Below are 22,879 nucleotides of genomic sequence, written 5' to 3' on the forward strand. Positions count from 1 at the left end.
GATTATATGGCTCTGACATAAAATGGCCGACAACGGACGACGCTCACTTCTTTATGCTATGAAAGTGAATAAAATATCTATCGGTTTGCATGAAAACCCTGGTTAGAGCAGGAGCAACCAAGGGAAAGGTCACGATTTCCGTGCAGATTAATTAATTTAGTCTTTTAAGGACAAAGGGACTTTCAAGATCATGCTGAGGGCCTGTGTCAGAAATGTAAACTCTACACTCAGGGTAAGGCCTTTGCTGTTAAATGCCTGCTATTTTCATCCACCACGACTTTGTAAAAAATGCGTTTGTTAGCTTGCTAGCAAGGGACTTCTCATTCAGACACCCGCAACCCTGTGGTAGCTACCGACGCTTTTGCTGACGGCTGACGGGGCGTTTTAATGACTTTTTATTTTTCCAAATTTGGTGCGTGCCAGTGTATCTTAAAACTGTCCCTTATAGTTGTGACAATCGAATCGCATTAACATTGCCACGCAACATTGCTTCTTGCTTCTTTTATGAGGAAACATTTGTTGGTCCCATCCGAACCTATCAAAACATAAACAAACAGCAATACCAATAGACAGATGTTAGTAGAGGTCGACAAATACGGTATTTTTAAAGGCCGATTACCAATACGATAGCCCATTTTTTCTTTAGAAAACATTCGTTTATGAAAAACAATTTGAAAAATATTTTGGTGCCTAAAAGGTCTTCCCGATACTGACTGGAGTGCCACCAATTGTAGTGGATGTGGTTACAAAATCTAGTATCTACATACGGTCAAAATTAAAAACACAAAGCATGTTTCCAAGGGGTCGTGACTCTCTTTTTAAAAACCGCTCATTTTGCAATTTCAAGTTCATTAAATTCTCCCTCAATTCAAACATCTTGACATCAACTATCAATGACAACCATAGCTCTGATCATAATAGTGAAATTAAATAATTCAAACTAAACTGTAAAGGGGTTTTAGTTAAGTGCTGGTTCAAATTTCTGAGGAAAATCAATTTCCACAGAAAACAAATAACACTGACAAATTTTGAAAGTCTAGTTGTAGATACAGGGAGTGCAGAATTACTTGGCAATCGAGTATTCATCCTCTTTTTGCATGTTGTCTTACTCCAAGTGTGTATAGCATGGGTGGGCCAACCGGTCCTCGAGGGGTGTTGTAGGCACAGGCTTTTGTTGCAACCAATCCAGCAAAGAGACTAACGAATGAGATTTGCGCAGAAATCAAACACCTGAATGTAATACACTAATTGGACTTGTAGGACACCAGATTGGTGAAAAGGTGTACTCTTTTTGGGTTGGAATGAAAGCCTGCACCGACTGCTGCCCTTTGTGGAACAGTTTGCCCACCCCTGCTGTATAGGCTTCTCAAACATACAAATGCACTTAAATAAATATATTGCCCCCCCCCCCCCCCGCTTCAAAATTTTTCGTTAATGACGCACATAAATATCATCACAATATGCGTAATCCAAGCTTTAGAATTAGCGCGCCACATTACTTGTAGGTTTTACTTCTTGACGTTGTGTCTCTTGAAGGCACACTCCGCATTGTACACTAGTAGCGGCTTAATTTTACAGTCACCGCTCGCATTAGCGCACACAGCTAGCGTTAAGCGGTCCTTCATGGGTTTTTGTTATCGGTAATGCATTCTCCTCTCCCACGATGAATGTCAGCCTGGGCATCTTTTTCCATTAAAGACCTGTTTCATTGCAGTTGAAACTTGCTGGGGGATGTAACTTTCCTTGGCTTTAATCAACGCAAATATCTTGATGCGTCCCTCTGCTTAAGGATGGTGGAAATGGTTGACGTATTCCTCGTATTGCCTAGCAAGCTCAGTAACACAATTACATTTTAATATTACTTAATACATTCCTTTTTACTCTACTTTGTACTTTAGATTTTTTGCTAGAATGATGAGTATGTTAATACTTTAGTGTACTGTGAACAATGCAGTTTTTTTATATGTATCTTATCTTGTACTGACCAGGCCCATCTGTCAAATTTTAAAAGTCAATGTGGCGCCCGGGCCGAAAAGTTTGCCCACCCCTGCCTTAACCCATGTTAACCAAGAGAAGTTTTAGATTTTTGCAACATTTTCAGAACATTTACTGTGTTTTCACGACTATTCGGCGCATCATATTTTTAGCCGCAGTGTCAATAACGAACGCTATTTCTGTATTTTACACACACACACACACACACAAAGGACGCTGCAAAGCATGGCATATATATATATTATTTATGGATATCAAACTATTAGCGCTGTCTACGGAAGCAGCCAGACGCTATTTCCGGTGTGCAATGACTGCTGGGATATATAGTCCTTTTGTCAATACACCCAGGTTGACGGCTGTGATAACTTTGCACTAATAGTATCAATATACTACAATGGCGAACACACTAATTTGGTGCTACATGCACCAAATGCAAACTACACCCGCACGCTAAAAACACGTTTTGAAAAGGCAACGGAAGCAAAACTGAGTTCAGTTGTACTTTATTTAGCCATTTTACAATGTACTCACAACATCATCACCCACAAAACCATCAGTCCTCATTTTCTGTGTCCGAATTGAACAATTGTCCATCGAAAACGCTGAGTTTAATACATTCGTCCAGGCGGCCCCAATCCACTCGCAAATAGTAGCTAGGTGGTAGCTAGCATAACTAGCCTGGTGCTGCCTGCAACCATTCCTCATGCTGTGTTGATGTCGATGTATACAATCTATAATCCCTTCGCAAATAGTAGCTAGCTGCTATCTAGCGTAAGTAGCCCGGCGCTGCCTGCCACCATCCGTAATGCTATGTTGATGTCGATGTATACAGGCCACAACCCATTCGCAAATAGTCGCTAGCTGGTAGCTAGCGTAACTTTTCCAATGGCGCTTTCCATGCTTCGTCAAGCTGTATTGATGTCGATGTATACAGGCCACAATCCATTGGGTGCATTGACAAAAGAACTACTACATATCCTGGCATTAACTGTGCAGTACTTTGTCTACGGGAAAATAGTAGTCGGTGTACCCTATCGACTGATTTATTTTAATTTATCGTGATAAGAATTTTAGTATTGTTCCATATATAAAGCGCACTGGATTATAAAGTGGCCTGTCTATTTTGGAGAAAATTTAAGACTTTTATGTGCGCCTTATAGTCGTGAAAATACTCTACATTGGAAAATGGATCAATGAATTACAACCAAGCCCCGTTTTGCTTCCATTGCCTTTTTACAAACGTGTTTTTAGCGTGTGTCCGTATGTTTAAGCTTTTAGATGTTTTGCCATGCCTGGCTGCGTGTTTTGGAGCGGTGCGTCTTGTGTGTGTATCAAATACAGAAATAGCACCCGTTACTGACACTGCGCCTTGAAATGCACGAGGATATCGGCACGCTCACACTCACATTTAGGGGCAATTTAGAGTGTTACATCAGCCTACTTTGCATGTTGGTGGAATGTGAGAGGAAACCGGATTACTTGGAGAAAACCGACGCGGGCCCGAGAAGAACATGCAAACTCCACACAGGTGGACCAGACTGGATTTTAACCCGCAGTTGATTATTTTATTTATTTCATATTTTACAGCAACTTTTGGTTTGAAGGCAAATTTATGAAAATTAAGAAGCGTGTCAAAATATCAGCAGTAACATAAGTGGCTAGCAATAAGTCTTGATTAGGTCACAGGTGCAGAACTCAAGTTGAATATGGTGTCAGCTCTTGGGAAGAAATTGTTCCTGAGTTTTTCTTGGCTGTCATGGCCATGTAGCGCCTGCCAGAGGGCAGCAGGTCTAAGTGGTGGAAGCCAAGATATGTATTGTATTAACCCAAAGCACCCTACCAGGTGAAAATCATAAAATTTTGAATGGTATTCTTTTAGACCTGTTTTATCAAAAATAATAGAATACATTTCCAAAACTCTTTAGATTTCTAATCCTTCACACCAACTTTACATGTGCAGGCGTTCTTCATGGTTCAAAGCTCTGTGCTTTGACAATGGTGACCGATCCGTCTTCACGCACTCCTTTAAAATTAGCTTTTCATTGTTTGTTCCCTTTTGTTTTATAGAAGCAGTATGGGCGACCCAATCTTAACAGTCTGCAACCCTGCCGTCACTACACAGCAGGAGAAAGCAGGTATTTTTCACACGCTGTTGCATTTGTTTGCAAAAAAGCCATTGTCATTATTTTCATCCCTCAGTGGTGCTGCCAAAGTGGTTACTGCTGGTTTGATGGCAGTTGGAGGTGGCGTTGGAGGAATGATAATCTATGCCAAATGGGACCACAAGTTCAGAGTAATGGTGGAGAAAAATGTTCCTTATTCGGATTGGCTCTTGGAGTTTGCATTAGGACCTGCTCTTGAAAAAGCTGGTCTTCCTGTCAAAATAAAGGTCAGCACATATTTACTTTGAAGATGTTTTGAAATACTAAGATGCGAGAAATACTAATAAGAGAGATTTGTAGACGTTTGAATAATAACATGTGCATATGTGTGTATGCATGCATGCATATAATTTAAGATGTATATAGTGTTTACCAAGTCTCTGGGTGCAATATTAGCATGAGATAGACGACATTACGCAGATATTGAGACTGATGTTTTAACATTGGACTGCAAGAACTTCAATCAGCCTTAACAACTATTGGGATGTGCTGACATGGTAAACGCTACGAATCTATCAAGGCTACTCGCGTCTGGCCAGTCCGAGCACATTTACCACAAATCTATCATGGCGACGCCCCGTGCCAGCAGTGACGGGCACAAGTGAGTTTTTTTTTCAGGTTTTTTTTCCCTTGATTTTCATTCAAAGACGTCAAAATAAATGTAGTTTAGCGTTTTGTCTGTTTATCTTTTCTTTATTTTGAAATAAATGACTATCAGGTGCATTGTCTTCCATTATGGTGTGATGGCCTTATGTTGTTTAGTATTTGTCACCTTGCAGTTTCGTGCATGTCGTCTTTTTATGCACATGTAAGCTGTACCCTCGATTCAGTTAACTTTTTGTCCAAAAAATGTGCCTTATATATGGGGTGTAAATCTGGCATATTAAATGGTAACTCTTTTTTGCTTTCTAGCCTGATTTGACCCAACCGCCCTCAATGATTGAAAAAGTAATAAAAAGTACTAAAGCCAAGCAAGAAAAAGTGAAGGCGTCTGCAGAAAGTCCCATTGTAGTGACTATTCCACTCCCTCTAGAACCAACGCAGACCCTTGAAGGTGAGAAGTGTCACACTAACCCAATTCAGATTCTGCACGTGATTGGTAGTCGTCATTTTCTTCACAGGTATTAATGATTGTTCCGTAAATTTCTGCACGATCAAAACAATATCCTTCAGTTTAGCTTTTTTGAACTACTATTGTCGTGCAGGTGTGCGAGCGGGCAAACAAAGTGGTCAGTCCAAGAGTGTTGAAACGTAATCTGAAAAACAATATTAGTTCGTCTGCTTGTAGTTATCAAATGTAGTTTGAACACATTGAGGCCTGTAAAATCTTTTACCCTGAGTCTTCTTTTTATATTAAGTTTTAAATTAGAGAAACAGACATGAGGTGGCCTTGACAGACATCTCTAAGGGTAAACCATCATTTGATGCTTTAACGGAAAGTCAATTTTAAAGAAAATGTCTGAACCTGTTTTTGTATTTTTTTTACGAAAAACATTTCCTTAATATATTCATTTAGCATGACAGATGTCTGGATTTCAATTCCATTTCTTCATTCTTTTGAATTATGCTGTAATCTTGGTTTCTAAATTAGGTGTAGCTGCTTGTGTTTACATTGTTGTTGGCGTCAAATAGTAGTGGTTATAGCATACCGTCTTGTTTCCACACCTTCATACGAAGGGCTGGTGAGTGAGGTTTTAAATGAGAAATGTTATAATTAAAATAAAGTTATTATTTAGATATTTACATATCATTTTTAACGTATTCATTTTTAAATTTTATTGTGTATTCATATTTATTTCATGTAAGAATATTCACTAATATGATAGTATCCAATATTTAAATATCAATTGTGTACTCCCAAATTCTTATTTTTTTAAATGATTCACAACTGTCTAAATCATATATATTTATGATTTTACATGTTTTGTTTTGTGTTGATACACTCCTTACATTAGTATATGTTGGAAGTAGAACCTCAGTGAGTTGGAGTTGAAACACAAGTAGTTAAGGGCAGGGAGATATTGAAGATGACAATTTCTTGTGGCGACCCATGAATAATTTTAAGTAGGAATGTGTTAAATTTGGTTTCATGTTTGGCTTACATTACTGCTGTAGGAATATAACTAAAAAATTGGGAACAACCCTTGTACTCAGAAATACATTTAATGCATACAAGCATCAATATTTTTAATGATATCGTGTGCCATGCAGAAGCTTCAGCTGAGGCCACTCATATAATATCAGCTATCAGTGAAGTACCTTCAGTCCCTGCTCCATGCGACACTGAGGTGACACCTGTAAAAGGTATGGCTACAATGGTGTACTTTTCCCTATTGTCCTACATCATTTATCGTTGAGAAATCAAGCAAGCCATCTAATTAACTCTATACAACATTTACGTTCTGTATTTATTATTTTGTGTTCATGTGTCTGTCTAGAGGACTGCAAGGAATGTCATAACCATATTACTGAAGACACAACTGCCATTTCTACTGAAGGAGAGTCTGTTGTCGCATCCCCAGCAGAACCACTCACAGAACGTTCTGTAGAAGAAGTGACAGCAAGACTTGCTCAACAAGACATAGACGAACAGGAAATCCTTGCATGTAAGATAACAGAATGGTACAAAACAAATTATTATATAATTATATAATTATTATTATAAAATATTTTACATATACATTTCTATGCAATACAAAGTGCAGTATTCTGACCAGTGTAAAAAATTGAACATTACAAAAAGTCGTGAGGAAAAATATTCTGATTAAAACCTCAGAATACACTATCAGTTGCTGCACTTATTTGTATGTGTCTAATTAAGGTCATCCCCTGTTCGGATGGAAAAAACTACAGGATTATATTGTCAGTGTTTGTCTTGTTCGAATATCCTACACATGTAGGGGGTAACTAAAACACTAGTCGCCACTGTAATGAAACTTTTTGTCACTCGGAAGTCAAACTATAATATTCTCTCCACCAGTGAAATACAATTAAAATGTTTTTTGCGCTTTTTGGTATTTTTGACAAAAAAGGCCAATGGGTTGTGGTTCAGCAAAATCCAAAGGTCTCTAAGGAAAGTGTGCAAAATTCTTTAAACGGGCAAAAAAACAACATAAAATTGGTTGATTTATTTTGAAATTTGGCACTAATTATTGATACACAAATTTTGTTTGGTACGATCACTTACCCTTGACCTACATATACAAGTAAAGCCAATCATGAGATACGGCATTTAACGTGGCCATTTGCAAGTGTTTGCTTTCTGCATCATTTCTAAAGAGTGACATAATCTGAGAAAAATAACTCGGCTGTCAGTTTCCACTGTCAAGAGCAAAGAAAGGAAATGAATGACCACAGGCCACCAATAAATCTAAGTCGATGCCTCAGATAAGCAGAGGTCAAGATTGGTGAGAACAGTCAAACTGAACCTACAGACCAGCTCCAAAGAACTCAAATAAGATGTGGCTGCAGAAGTTGTCATTGTCATTAAACTCTTAGAACCAGGAGATGCTATAAGGGAGAGAGTAATGAGAAATAAGCTTTTTCTATTTGCATCCAAAAAGTAGTCAGTTGCTTGCTTACTTCCGGTTGAACCTCAGGACATCAAATCTCTCTCTTTTGACTACCGTTTGTCATCACAGAGTTCTTTATTTAAAATTATTGGTAAACTAAGCAGGCGCTGTTATTCATACAAAAATAGAAGAGAAGAAGTTGGCGTGCAGTTGATGGATAATGCAAGGCAAAACGACTGGCCACACCCCAACTATGAGCATCGCTACGCCATTGTAGCAAGGAAGCATTAAAAGTGATGACTTACTGGCATTGTCTTTCTGTACTGAATGGAGATGGAGAAACCTTTACTCCTTTGGTGTTGTATTTAATACTAAGTTGTTTTGAATTCATAATTTGAATTTGTTTAGATGAGTGTGTGCATGTGTGTGCTTACGTGAGCTTCTTCCTTACTGTACGAGTAGAACACAATTTTGCATGCTTGGTAATGACATTATTTAATCATTTTCTCATTTTATTTCATTTATTTGCCTGTTTATGGGAACTTTCACACTAAAGTGCAACACTGATCATTTTTAAAGAAATCAGTTGGTAGGTTTTTGAGTAGGTTTTGACGACTGTACAGTGGTACCTCGAGATACGAGCTCAATGCTGTCAGGGACTGAGCTCGAATGTTGATTAACTCGTAACTCAAATTAACGTTTTCCATAGAAATGAACTAAAAACAAACATTTGTTCCAACCCTCTGAAAAACACCAAAGACAGGATTTTGGATTGGAAAGTAACAAATAACTAGTGGTTTAATAGTACTAAAATGTGTTTATTAGTACTAATATTAGACAGATTACGCGGAGGTGAGTTTAATCTAATCTTACACTAAACTTATTTCTAATTTTGTTTTAAATTTTGATACCTTTCTTCTCCCGCCCCGCTCTATTTGCCCCGCCTTCACCCTGACTTTCAGATCCAACCTATCGAGGGTTATTTGCTTTTGTCTTTCCTTCAAAATATTTCAAAAATGATGCACACAAATGTCCTCACAATTAGATAACGCATGACCATTTGCCGACTTGCCCAGGAAGTAGTACTCGTCGTATTAGCGAACAAGCTCTGTCACTCGCACTGACTAACGGGAATAAACACTGAAAAAATGCAACGCTCCACCCAGTGCTCATAGAGACATTACACGAGAGAGTTGTGACGAAAGAGTGTTCATGATGTTCTTATGAGCAGCCTCTCGTGTCCACTGTATGCTCGTATATCACAATTCGTCTCGTATCTCAAATTGCTCGTATGTCGAGGAATTACCACTGTGTTTGTTTCGTGTGTTTCAGCTGTTTCAGTACATCTTGACGACTCATTAGCTAGCTCGGCAAAAGCCACATTGCAGGCCATCGGCGCTGAGGAGGCGGCCTTTCGGGCCATCTCACAACATACACAAAAACTCAAGGAAGCTATGGAAGCCGAGGTACACCATTTAAGCACCTGGTGCGAATTATTATTCCTTTTAAAGAAGTTGTTGCTTCATGCTTTTGATGTATAAGATGTGATTTGTTGGCATCACTGAGGAAAGAGCAAGCTCGATTTGAAAGTTTTCAGAACACAGTGGCAGGCTGTGCGTTTCACAACTGGGCCTTCAGTAGTGCTACGTCTGAATTAATCCAACCTTCAAATAACTATTTTATGGCTATAAAACATTTACCGTATTTTCATGACTATAAGGCGCACTAAAAAGTCTTAAATTTTCTCCAAAATAGACGGGGCACCTTATAATGCGGAGCGCTGTGTAAGCTCCAAAACCTGACTGAGATCACTTCTTGCCGACACGCTTCTTATACAGAGATAAGGTGGATGTAGGTGTGGTCAGACGCTAAAGGCCCTTTACCTGGTACCCGTATATAGTGGGCAAAACAATTTCAGTGTGGTTTTTAAGGCCCCGCAAAAATGAATAATACAAATAGACACGCTTACGAAGCTCAGTTCGAACTTCAAGCCATCAACTATGCAGGGGAACATAGGAATAGCAGCCGCGAAGGAATTTTAGATCAACAAATCCATGGTTAGCAATTAGAGGAAGCAGGAGAACGAGCTTCGCCAAGTCAAGTAGAAGAAGTTGAGTTGGTTTGCGCGTGTCCATCTCGCAGAAGCGGTGAGAAACCAAGTCATGAAAATAAACTGAGCGGCATCATTTCTGTCGAACCACATGGCAATGTTAGTGACTCTGACAACGAAGAGAGGGAACCCGGCGTTTTTGATGAATTATTTGTACAATTGTTCAATTCGGACACAAAAAAATGAGGACTTTGTTGGACTTGTGAGTCATGATTAATCAAAAAACGTCAGTACCGTATTTTCACGACTACTTGGTGCATTGTATTTTTAGCCGCAGTGTCAATAACGTGTGCTATTTCTGTATTTTACACACACAAAGGACGCAACCAGGAATTCCACTTTAAATACACTCACGTTTTATGGAGGTCTATTCTAATACACTTTGACGTTTTCTGGAGGTCTATTTTAATACGCTGACGTTTTCTGTAGGTCTGTTTTAATACAGTTTCAGGTTTTATGGAGGTCTATTTTAATACAGTAAATTGTTCGGTAGAACAGTGTTCTAGACCTTCAATTGTTATTGTAAACAGACAACATATTTTACAGTTTTTTTTTTGTTATAACGATAATTTCACTCTCTCTACCCGTATTCTATATGGTGTACTGTATACAGGGGGGTAAAAAAAATAATTAAAATAAGCATTTTTGAAGGGGCGCCCCTACTTTGCGGAAATTCACTTATCGCGGGTAGTCCCGGTCCCCATTAACCGCGATAACCGAGGTCCCACTGTACTACAACGGTGAACACACTAATTTGGTCCTACATGCACCAAATGCACGCTACACCCGCACGCTAAAAAAATCACGTTTTTAAAAAGGCAACGGAAGCAAGACTGAGTTCGATTGTACTTTATTTACCCATTTTACATTGTACTCACGTCATCATCACCCACAAAACCATCAAAGTCCTCATTCGCTGTGTCCGATTTGAACAATTGAATAATCCATTCACATATAGTAGCTAGCTATTGTTGATGCCCATTGCCAGGCCACAATCCATTGGGTGTATTGACAAAGAAAACGATATATCCCAGCAGTCACTGCGCAGTACTTTATCTATGGGAAAATAGTAGAGTCGGGGGCTGCTTGCCGTAGTTGTCCCATCAACTGATTTATTTTATTTTATCTTGATAACTATTTTAGTATTGGTGCATATATAAAGCGCACTAGATTATAAGGTGGCCTGTCTATTTTGGAGAAAATGTAAGACTTTTATGTGCGCCTTATAGTAGTGAAAATACTCTATTGTAAAATGGCTCAATAAATTACAACCAAGCACCGTTTTGCTTCCATTGCCTTTTTAAAAACGTGTTTTTAGCGTGTGTCCGTATGTTTAAGCTGTTGTATGTTTTGCCATGTCTGGCTGCGTGTTTTGGAGCAGTGCGTCTTGTGTATGTGTCAAATACAAAAATAGCACTTTTTACTGACATTGCACCTTTAAATGCAGTGTGCCATATAGTTGTGAAAATACGGTACTGAAGCTACAGCTGACATTAAAAACGCATCAATAATAACATCATAAAATGGAAATATTATTTAGAAAAATAACCCCATTTTTCTTACCAAAAATCATTTTTATTTGTACAAAAAATCCATCCTCTCTTTCCTCCAGAAGATTTCAATTACTCTGTCGTAGATTTTCCGTGTGTTTCAGTTCCATCAGAAGTTCTTTTTTATCACCATCAAAGCTAATGCTGAAAGTCGAGCCAGTCCTGTCGTATTTCTGGCACAAGTTTTTATTCGATTTAGGGATTAATACGTCCATTCGACAGAAGCAGTGGACATGGGCATGGTCACCCCCAAACATAAATATGTAGAGCTGCCCCATGATCTCACTGAGATTTTTCTGAAGGAAATCTAGATTACTGGGAGATTTTCCTGAAAAATCATCCATGGCATACGTTCCAGTCAATTCTTACCGAAGGCAGATCGGAACATGTTCCGTGGCTCTGCGTTAAGCCGGAGAAGGCTAGTAAGTGTCCGGCAGTGCTTTGGTGTGTCGTTGCTGCCTTGGTTAGGGAAGTCAAATTTACCAATCCAGTGTTGCTCCGAACACCATGTCGATCTCTGGCAACTAAAAAGCACTCCAAGCAATACAATTTGCAGTGTTCCTCGGAGCTTATGAGCCAGGGGTACCGCTCGTAGTTAGTGGACTGGAAGTGGCGGAAAAACCCTTCTCTTGTGACAGGGTATCTAGCTTCGGAGTTGTCCGACCTTTCTTAAGGATGTTCAGCTTTTCTTGAAAATGGCTTTGACAGTAAATTTGCAATCAAATCCATTTGTTCTCCTCCTTCGGCCATTGTAGGTTGACAAAACCCCTATTAAATCCACACAAAAATATATTTGCTTGTGCAGCTTGCTACAGATACAGTTTGCTATTTCCTGCTAATACACTATCACTAGCCAATCATAGTTTGTGAAAGTGCTGCCGTTTCCCTCCTTGTACCGGTCGGTGAGAAAGCCTTGGTGTCCCCAAAAATCTCATTGAGATTTATCGACACTTATTTTATGCTGACGGCCCGCAGAACTTATTGTGAAGGCCTCTAGTTGGATTTCTGGATTTCCCACTCTGGCAACAAATACAGTGGGACCTCGCTACTTCCCGGTTCCACCATCGCGGCTTAAGAGCTTCGCGTTTTTTTTTTTTTTAATGAAAAAATAAAATAATGAAAAATAAATAAAAATTAGAAATTACAAAGCATCACGGGCATAAACGCAAACTGATTGGCCAGCTGAATGCTCACTGAATACCCGACTCCCATTGGCCCATTCACTACAGTAGCCCAAGCTTCTCCCGATGCCCATTCTCAGTCCACACTTATCTCGTGCTATACAGTACGCTTCTCGCCAAGTTAAGTGTAAAAGTTTTGTGACGCCTGTCGTGGTGCCTCCCAAACGCTCTATCCCTTGGTGCATCTAGTAAACCGAAGAAAAAGCAAAATATGTTAACAATTAACGAAAAAGTGAGTTTATCGGACAGGTTGAGAGCAGGAAATAGCTATGCGGGCATAGTCCGACAATCTGGCCTTAATGGATCCACGGTACGGTACATAAAGAAGGAAGAGAAGAACATCCGCAAAACGGCTGCAATATCTTTCACGAAAGATGCCAAAAGGGTTGTGGACACCCATAATAAGGCCATGGTGTGAATGGAAAATGCACTGGTTATTTGGATCCGTGATTGTAGGGTCGAAGAAAATCAGCCTGGATGGAAACATAATCAGAAGTAAGGCTAAATATTTCTTTGATGCTATTGTACCTGGGGGTGGTGACAACGACGACAACGTTCAAGATGAGGAAGTAGACGACGGCGACGAAGATGATCCTCTGCCTGGTACCTCAAACCAGACTAACCCACGACCACGTACGACTTTCGCTGCCAGGGAGGGCTGGCTTGAGAAGTTTAAGCGGCGAGTCGGACTAAAGAATGTGTTGTTGCATGGAAAGGTAGCCTCTGCAGACGAAGCAGCAGTGAGGCATTATGTTGAGGATGTGTTTCATATCATTCATGTGTCGCATATCATTCTTCAATGGGGATACATTTTGAATATTTTTTATTAATTTTAAGACATTAATAAATCATTTTCTTATCATTCTCTCAAATTTTTGTTTTTCACATCTTTCATACTAATTCGGAACACTTTGACCCATTTTAAAGTGTTTGTTGGTACAGTGTTACCTTGAGATATGACCTTAATTCATTCCGGGACAGAGCTCGTATCTCGATATTCTCGTAACTCGAAAAAAAACATTCCTATTGAAATGAACTAAAAACAAATTCATTTGTTCCAACCATTTGACAAAACACCAAAAACAGGATATTGGATTGGAAATAAATGTTTTATTTCTTCTAATTCGCCATCTATAAACAAAGTAACACATAACTAATGGTTTAATATTACTAAAACGTGTTTAATAGTCCTAAAAGTATCCAGATTTTGAAAGCGGAGAGAGACAGGGTAGGCGCATTTCATAACATAAACACATTTAAATGAACTTGGATTACGATGCAGACACTCAAAAATAAGTTTAATCTAACTTTACACTAAACTTAATTCTAATTTTGTGTTAAAGTTTGATACCTTTCTGCTCCCGGCTGGTTGGCTGTTTGCCCCCGCCTCCACCCTGACTTTCACTATCTATCGATGGTCTGTTTGCTTTTATGTTCCCTTCAAAACATTCTGAAAATGATGCACACAAATGTCCTTACAACCACAACGCACGGCCACTTGCCAACAAGAAGTAGTCTTGTATTAGCGATCGCTCCGCCAACGGGAGCTAACAGGCTAAAGGGGGAAAAAACACTGAAAAAATGCAATGCTCCGCCCAGTGCTCGCAGAGACATTACGAAGAGGGAGTTGCGACCAGAAACATTACACGAGGGATTTGCGGGGAGAGAGCCAGTGCCCCTGATGTTCTTATTAGCAGCCAACGAGAAGTAATATATACTCCTCGTATTAGCTATCGCGCCACCATTTACGCTGAGTGACAGAAAAAACACTGAAAAAAATGCATCGCTCCGCCCAGTGCTCGTAGTTATCTGTTATACATGAAAGATGCGGCAAAAAAAGAGTGAGCTAAAATCATTAACAGCCTCTCATGTCTCGGCCACCTGTCTTTCTCGTATCTCGAAATTTGTCTCGTATTTAGAGATAATTATTTGCACAAAATTTTACTCGTATCTCGAAATGCTCGTATGTCAAGGTACCACTGTAGTTGTGTGAGGATCGTGGCACAAATTAGAGAATTTACATATAAAGTACTGCTCCCCTTAATACATTTTCAAATGATGAAAAAAGTTGTGGAACCAATGAATTTTATAAGTAGAAGTACAACTGTATACTGTCAATGCCGGGATTGCCTAATTGCATGGTGTCCTAGGATTGTCTGGACACCTGTCACTCACTGAATTACACAGCAATATGATACAGAAAAGGTGTGGACGTGCGTTTAAATGTACAATTCATTTGTTATGCGTTCAATGTGCCGGATAGGTTTTCTTGTGTGTTGAGTGTGCGAACAGTGCACAATTGCGCAGCTTAGAGGGAACATTGCATCAAAGGCATGCAAAATCAGACAATATACCCCAGCCCTAAAAGGTTCAAACTAAAACAAGACATGCATACATTTCGTCACGCTTATTTCTTGATTTGAATTCAGCCCTAGTTATTGGAACACAAATCTTGTTTTGGAAGATCACAAGCATTCTCCATCACCTTCACACCCACTAATAATGGGAAGTCTTCAATTAATCATCACATTTGCAGTTCCCTTCAGGATAGGAAAGAATTGAATGCACCTTCATTAATTCCACACATAGAAATGACAATAACAGCTGTTCTCTAATTCAGGTTTCACCTCAGCTGAAGTCAGCCCAGTGGGAGGATCTCGAAGCCCGTCTTGCAAGTAGAGCAGCTGCTGCAGATGAAGCAGAAATTGCTTTACTGAAGGCCAAGTAAGAAATACTTGTTGAAAAACTGCGACTGTCTTTCCTTTAAAAACATTTCTTGTGTGTGTGTGTGTGGTGTGTTACTTGGAAGGGAAAATCATTAGAAAAATCATCACACATGGTATTTCTGAGATACTGTATGAATCAAAGGCACATTAATAGGGGCAATACCATCAGAAAGTCAATATGCCTTTGTAAATGCAAATTTTTCAAATTGAAAAAAAATGTCTATCTTGATGAAAACTTTACACTTTTTAATGACGGAAATTACAATTTTCTTACTGGAAGTTTTACCGGAGGTTTTTCGTATCAAATTGTGTCTTTTATTTTGGAGACTCGACTAGATTAAACATTGAAATATGAATTCCTCCATTGCTTAGAATGATTGGTACATTCTCTTCTGAAGTATCTTTAAATTTAATAGATGAAATGCTGTCACATTATATGCCACAACGCACTTACGGGAAATGTATTCATTTCTATGAATGACTAAATGTTAAATTTCAATATATGGTATCGGCCATATTTTCCCCTCAATCATAGTGATGCCCTTGACAGTCTCAAATCTGTCATTGAAAAATCCAAGGGATTGAATGTCCCTGCTGTTCGCCCTCTGGTGTTAGCAGCAGAGGAGAATCTTCATAAAATGGTGGTGGACTTGGATGAAGTCATCAACAAGGTAAGAATGTTTTTTCTGACCCTAGTCGGGGAAAAAAAGCCAGAATGGTGTATAATAATGGTGGACAATATATGCTTCAGTCATTTTGGTGCAGTGCCAATTTGGGCATTTGTTGGAAATAGAAATAAATTAGTGTAAGTTAGCTCCCTTCTTCATGAGTCGAATTTGTGCACAGTTCACTTACTTACATTTGGAAGAGCCTATCATACCTAACTACAGTAGTACCTCGACATACGAGTGCCCCGACATACGAACAATTTGAGGGACGGGGAGAGGTTTGGGGAGAGAGGGGGGGGGGGGGGGGGCAGAGCAAGCGAGTGAGAGCGTATCACAGAGAGTGAGAGAAAGAGTGAGATTATATCAGAGAGAGTATCTCCAGGCAAACGTTTGCTTGTAATTTTACTCGTATCTCAAATTGTTCGTAGGCTGGGGCACTCGTATGTCAAGGTATTACTTACTGTATGTATATATATATATATATATATATATATATATATATATATATATATATATATATATATATATATATATATATATATATATATATATATATATATATATATATATATATATATATATATATATATATATATATATATATATATATATATATATATATATATATATATATATATATATATATATATATATATATATATATATATATATATATATATATATATATATATATATATATATATATATATATATATATATATATATATATATATATATATATATATATATATATATATATATATATATATATATATATATATATATATATATATATATATATATATATATATATATATATATATATATATATATATATATATATATATATATATATATATATATATATATATATATATATATATATATATATATATATATATATATATATATATATATATATATATATATATATATATATATATATATATATATATATATATATATATATATATATATATATATATATATTTATATATATATATTTATATATATATATTTATATATATATATTTATATATATATATTTATATATATATATATATATATATTTATATATATATATTTATATATATATATTTATATATATATATTTATATATATATTTATATATATATATTTATATATATATTTATATATATATATTTATATATATATTTATATATATATTTATATGTCTCTCTGTCTCTCTGTCTCTCTGTCTCTCTGTCTCTCTGTCTCTCTGTCTCTCTGTCTCTCTGTCTCTCTGTCTCTCTGTCTCTCTGTCTCTCTGTCTCTCTGTCTCTCTGTCTCTCTGTCTCTCTGTCTCTCTGTCTCTCTGTCTCTCTGTCTCTCTGTCTCTCTGTCTCTCTGTCTCTCTGTCTCTCTGTCTCTCTGTCTCTCTGTCTCTCTGTCTCTATCTGATTTGGTTGATGCATTTCACAACCACAGACATCACATTGTCAAACTTCAGGCATCTGCTGCAAAGGGCCTGCTGATGGATAATAAAGTGCAGAGCTATGGCCGGCTCCACACCCTCCTCTTCCAGTTTTTTTTGAACAAGTGCTACCAGTCCATTCTTCCTCCCAATCATTGATGGGGCTCCATCAGTTGTTATTCCAACAAAGCTCTTCCATGGCAAACCGGCATTCTGAATGGCATCACACAGCTTGTGAAATAATTCCTTAGTGGTGGTCTGGCCATGCATTGGAATTATTGTGAGCAACTCCTCCAACACTTCAAAATTGTCATCAACACCACGGACATATATTGCGAGCTGGGCAGTGTCTGTGATGTCTGTGGTCTCATCAAGAGCCACTGAATATACACTGAAGTTTTGCGCTTTCTCACAAAGTTGACCATAAATGTCACTTGACAGTTCAGAAATGCGCTCTACCACGGTGTTGGCAGAAAGCCTGATGTTGTTGAACTGACTTTTTTTTTCTGGACAGACAATATGTGCAGCCTGTAATATGCACTTTTTGATAAATTCACCTTCTGTGAATGGCTTGCCTGCCTTGGCAATCAGCTCACAAATGGCGTAGCTAGCTTCGACTGCTGCATCACTTTCTTTTGTAGCCTTCTTGAAAAAACCCTGTTGCCTCAGAAGACTTGTTTAAAGACTGTCAACCTGGTTGGCTCTCTCATCTCCCTGGCATTTGTCGTTCTCCTCAGCATGTCTCGTAGCATAATGACGTTTCAAATTGTATTCCTTGTGGACCGCAACTTTTTCAGTGCAAATGAGACGTCGGGGTGCCCCTGTGCTCAACAAAGAAATATTGCACTCCCCACTTTTTTTGAAACTGTCTGTGCTTATCACTGACCTTTCTCTTCACGGCAGGCTTTGAAACAGACATCTCCGGGGCTGTAATATGTGTTTACACTTGGATTGAGTCTCAGATGGAACTTTTAACTTTCAGTCGCGCGGTTCTGTGGCGCATGCGCACTTTCGATTTGACGTTTGACTTTCAGTCGCGCGGGTCTGTGGCGCATGCGCACTTTCGCTCTCCGATCGTATTGGATTATGGCCGAGCGGCGTGATCGGCTTCACGGCTTCTCCTCTGCCCAGCTGATTGGAGGAATGAATGAGTGAGTGAGCGAGGCACTGGACAGCCCGGCCAATGTTCCGCCCTCCAGAGCCGTATACTTCACCGTGATTGGTTCATCCAGTTCCGAAAACCGTGTCATTCATATCAATCTTCCGGGCCGCACGGACATTAATCTTGCATATTAAGACGCGGGCCGCAAATTAGCATCCCACGGGCCGCATTTGGCCCGCGTGGCGCGGGTCTGCTTTAGATGGTCAAACTCCAATTAGAACAAAGTGACTGGAAAATGACAATACAACAGGCTGCATGCGGTATTATGCCCGACAAACCAAAAAGCAATACTCTGCAGTCAATGAGCTTTTGAAAAAGCTCACCGTGGACTATGCAAACCCGGATAAATTCCCGGACAAATTACATTACCTGCAAGCCATTGCATACCATTTGTACGTCTTATTGTTTTCAGTACCAGCAAAGCCATTGCTTACCATTTGTAAGATTTATTGTTTTTAATAAAAACTTCCATCTCTGAAGTCCCTTTGTACATAATTTGTAAGTTTGTATTTGTATTTTTTGTACAAAATGTGAAAATTTTACGGCTTCAATAAAAACACCATCTGTAAATTTGCTTTGTCTTCTTTTTAATAAGTACATTTTACTTATTGCCTTTTGTTTTAATGTCAAAGTTCCGGGCCAAAAGTATGCTAAGACTTATTTGTTTGATTAAAAATGACCATCTAAAGTATTTCAACATTGCAACAGTAGATATTTAGATCTTAAACTCTTGTGAATATAATTTTGAGAGCTGGTTTCAACAGTATTTAAATATTAAATAATACTTGGATATTAACCTCTCTCTGTCATGAATCAACAGTAGATATTTAGATATTAAACTCCTGTGAATATGATTTTGAGAGCTGATTTCAACAGTACTTAGATATTAAATAGTACTTCGATATTATGCTCTCACTCATGAATCAACAGTAGATATTTAGATATTAAACTCTTGTTGAGAGTTGTTTTCAACAGTACTTACTCTCTGTCACAATTTGACTGGCGACCAAAAGACCGGGGACCAACGAGGACCAAACGTCCGGCGACCAAACGTCTGGGCGACAAAAGGTCCAGCGACCAAAAGTCCGGGCGACCAAAAGTCCGGGTGACCAAAAGTCCGGGCGACCAAAAGTCCGGGCGACCAAACGTCCGGGGACCAACCGTCCGGCGACCATATGTCCGAGTACCCCATTCATTATTTATGTACACGCAAAGTCCCCCTCCTTTGCTTTTCCCTGATTCTTTCGAATGATCATTTCGGAATAGCGTCTGGCTAGCTAGCAATACCGCGGCTCCGGGGAATTGCAGGTGTTGCCCCGTTTCCGAGATGAAAATAATGTTGCAGTTCTTGACAGAGCTGTTGGTAGCAAGCTGAAGTTCCAAATTGTCCATTTTGTGGGTCATGGATCTGGCGTTGGTCAAGAAAATGCTCTGAGGCGGTGGTCGGTGTGGTTGCTGCCTTAGCTTAGCAGCTAGGCCCGCCCGGCATCCGCGCTTTTGCTTTCTTTCCCTTCGCCGCCTACGTCGTACTCTGAGTGGGCTGACTATCCTAGAGATCCTAGTGGTCTCGAGATGTCCTCTGGGATATTGTAGGTCCGTTGGTAATCTGTTGTGATGGATATATCGCATCTCCTTCCGAGAGAAATTAAATCCTTGCGACTGCTGCGCCCGTGTGCGCCGCCATCTTGGATTCAATGTGTATATGGCAAATTTAACAAAAAGTTGAGGGACTGTAAGTAAAATAAAATTTAAATCAGCCTACATTTGCAATGTTAGATGCAACAGGGTTAGAAAACAAGGCTACATTTTTTTACACCCCAGAGGCTAGAGGTTAGCCTTTGGTTGACAATGTTGTGATAAGAATGGTTACCTTGGGATTGACTTGGGTAGTCTGCCTGGTGTCAGCTGGGATAGGCCTTAGCACCCTGTAATTCTGAATTGGGTAAGCAGTGTATAAAATGAATGCTTTTTTTTTCGATCCCCCACCATTCTCTGTAAAGAAAAATCATATTGTTGCCCTGAAGACTCCTGTAACCTCTTTAACTCATTGTCACTGTATGCCAAAAAAATTACATGTTTTTTTTTGTGTATTGTGCAGGTAAAGTCTGCAGAGTCAGAAGCTAAAATTGTCTCTCAGTACAGTGAACTGGTTAATGAAGCAAAATTACAGTTCCAAAGGGAAGTTAGCAGCCTTTCTCCAGAGATCCAGGCCAACTGGAAAGGACTGAGTAAGAACACAATAAAATTAATAAACAGTTATGATGTGTAAAATTAGGATGTAACCATCTATTGTTGAAAATTACACTAGTGCATCTGCTTCCAAATATCTCATAAACAGGCTGTACATATGAAATGTTCCAAGTTATGAAAATCTTCAGGGCAAAATTTTGTCTCCAGATATGAAATAAATTCCAAGTTATGAAACAAGAAATCTAAAAAATTCACAAAACTCTGCTATAGCAGCCTGCATTTTATTTTGAAATTGAATAGAATTACTCTCTCATTGGCTACTTGCGGGATAGAAGCCACCAGCGAATTATACGTTCAACCTTCCGAACAAAAGCCCCCTCTCCGGGCACTCATCTTTTTCCACGATCATGGCAGAACCACACTTGCAGTGAGTTCCTCATCAAGGAGTTCTTACGTTTTTTTGTTTTTTTTATTTTAATTTTTTAATTGTAATATTTTTTTATTTCTAAGTGTCTTTAATTTACCTATATTCCTTGCTTTTCATCATGGTCCCAAGAAAGTTATGGTGCGAGTAACGGAAGAGGCCTGCTGTAATCAAAATGTCTTGCCCCTCACAAAGGCAATTGGCATTGAATCAATATTTCACCAAACGTACACAGACGCGCCCGTACTCACAAACTAGTTAGGTTCTGAGCGCTTGTTCATAAGTTGAAAGTGTTCATAGGTTGAAATTGTTCAAATTGAAGTTGATTCAGTGCTATATTTTGTATTATAATTTATGTTTAAGGCCTATATAAGTATATTGAAGGTTTATATAAGTGTATTTGTATGTTTAGGGCTTGTATAAGTAACCAGCATCGGTTTGTACTAAAAAAAAAACATTTAATAAAATGGAGAGAATACATACAGTACTGTAAACATACATTAGAGATGGAGAGAAATTTATGAGAAACTGCCCGAAAGAAGTAATCTAATGACGATTGCAGTTTTCTTCTTTTTTTCATCATAAGTGATGCGGTAGCACTGTAATGGCATCATTCAATTGATTTGCAACCTTTGTGCAACATTCAATATTTGGGTCCTTCTGCTCGATCTATCTATTTATAAATGGTACTTACTGACGGTAGAACGATTCAAGTTGTATTCCCGTGCAACGCTAACCACTTTCTTACGCGCATCAAGCTTCTTTATTATGGCTTGCCTCTTCCTTGCACCTCCCTCACTGGAAGCTTTTTGCTTTTCACCAAGCGTATTGAATGATGTGTGCACGAGATATTTAATGATAGAAATGAAAAAGGTTCTTTGCACACTGGAGATACGTCACGCACTTCCGCATTGCAACAAACCTTAGCGGCGGAAAGAAGCACTACTCGGAAAAAGGCGAGCAATACAAAATTGAACTTACGAACATTTTTTGACAAACGCAATTTGCAGAAACGTTCGTATGTACCATTTGTTCGTAAGTAGGGGAGCGTCTGTAATAATTTTAAGTTCTTAAGTTGTTTACATGCGTGTGTAAACGCATGTTTGCTCGGCTGCCAAACCTTTGCCTCCTTATCCATCCTAAACTGCGGACATGCCTATCCACCCCAGATGAAAATGTCTTTGCTTTTCTTATTACTTATCTGGGATATTTTAGAATTTTCTTAACTTTTACAGTGGTACCTTTACATTCGAGCTTAATTCGTTCCGGGACTGAGCTCGTATGTCGATCTACTCGTAACTCAAATGAACATTTTCCATTGAAATGAACTAAAAACAAAAAAATGTTCCAACCCTCTGAAAAAACACCAAAAACAGGATATTGGATTTCCTCCACCCTCACGTTCGCTGTCGATGGGCTGTTTGCTGTTGTATTCCCTTCAAAATATTCCGAAAATGATGCACACAAATGTCCTCACAATAGGGTAATGCACGACCACTTGCCAACGAGAAGTAGTCTTTAATGAGCGATCGCGGGAGTTAACAGGCTAAGGAAGGGAAAAACAACAGCTCAGCCTACCCATGTATTGATTGTGGGTAATGAAGTATTCTGAGAAAGGGCCATCAGTGTTGTGTGCACGAGTATACTGTGTAGAAGAAAACCTGTGTGAAGAAACCGTTCAGTGCTCGTAGATATCTGTTACACACGAAAGAGATGCGGCAAAAAAGACAGTGCGCTACAATTATAAACAGCCTTTCATGTCAT

At 38.7% G+C, this 22,879-nt stretch overlaps 1 protein-coding gene across 1 annotated transcript in view; it reads left to right on the forward strand.

Annotated features, from left to right (window-relative positions):
- The first annotated feature begins 68 nt into the window (after positions 1-68).
- The window catches only part of immt (inner membrane protein, mitochondrial (mitofilin)), a 28,184-nt gene continuing 5,373 nt past the window's right edge, over positions 69-22,879 (forward strand). The window contains exons 1-10 of the mRNA XM_077732648.1: positions 69-232; positions 4,063-4,130; positions 4,195-4,384; positions 5,070-5,211; positions 6,369-6,461; positions 6,596-6,763; positions 9,002-9,135; positions 15,131-15,234; positions 15,772-15,907; positions 20,600-20,729. Coding sequence (XP_077588774.1) covers positions 191-232; positions 4,063-4,130; positions 4,195-4,384; positions 5,070-5,211; positions 6,369-6,461; positions 6,596-6,763; positions 9,002-9,135; positions 15,131-15,234; positions 15,772-15,907; positions 20,600-20,729 — 1,207 coding nt within the window. The 5' untranslated portion in view covers positions 69-190. The remainder of the gene's footprint in view (positions 233-4,062; positions 4,131-4,194; positions 4,385-5,069; positions 5,212-6,368; positions 6,462-6,595; positions 6,764-9,001; positions 9,136-15,130; positions 15,235-15,771; positions 15,908-20,599; positions 20,730-22,879) is intronic.

Source organism: Stigmatopora nigra, chromosome 14 (genome assembly GCF_051989575.1).
Source record: "Stigmatopora nigra isolate UIUO_SnigA chromosome 14, RoL_Snig_1.1, whole genome shotgun sequence".
Lineage (NCBI taxonomy): Eukaryota > Metazoa > Chordata > Actinopteri > Syngnathiformes > Syngnathidae > Stigmatopora > Stigmatopora nigra.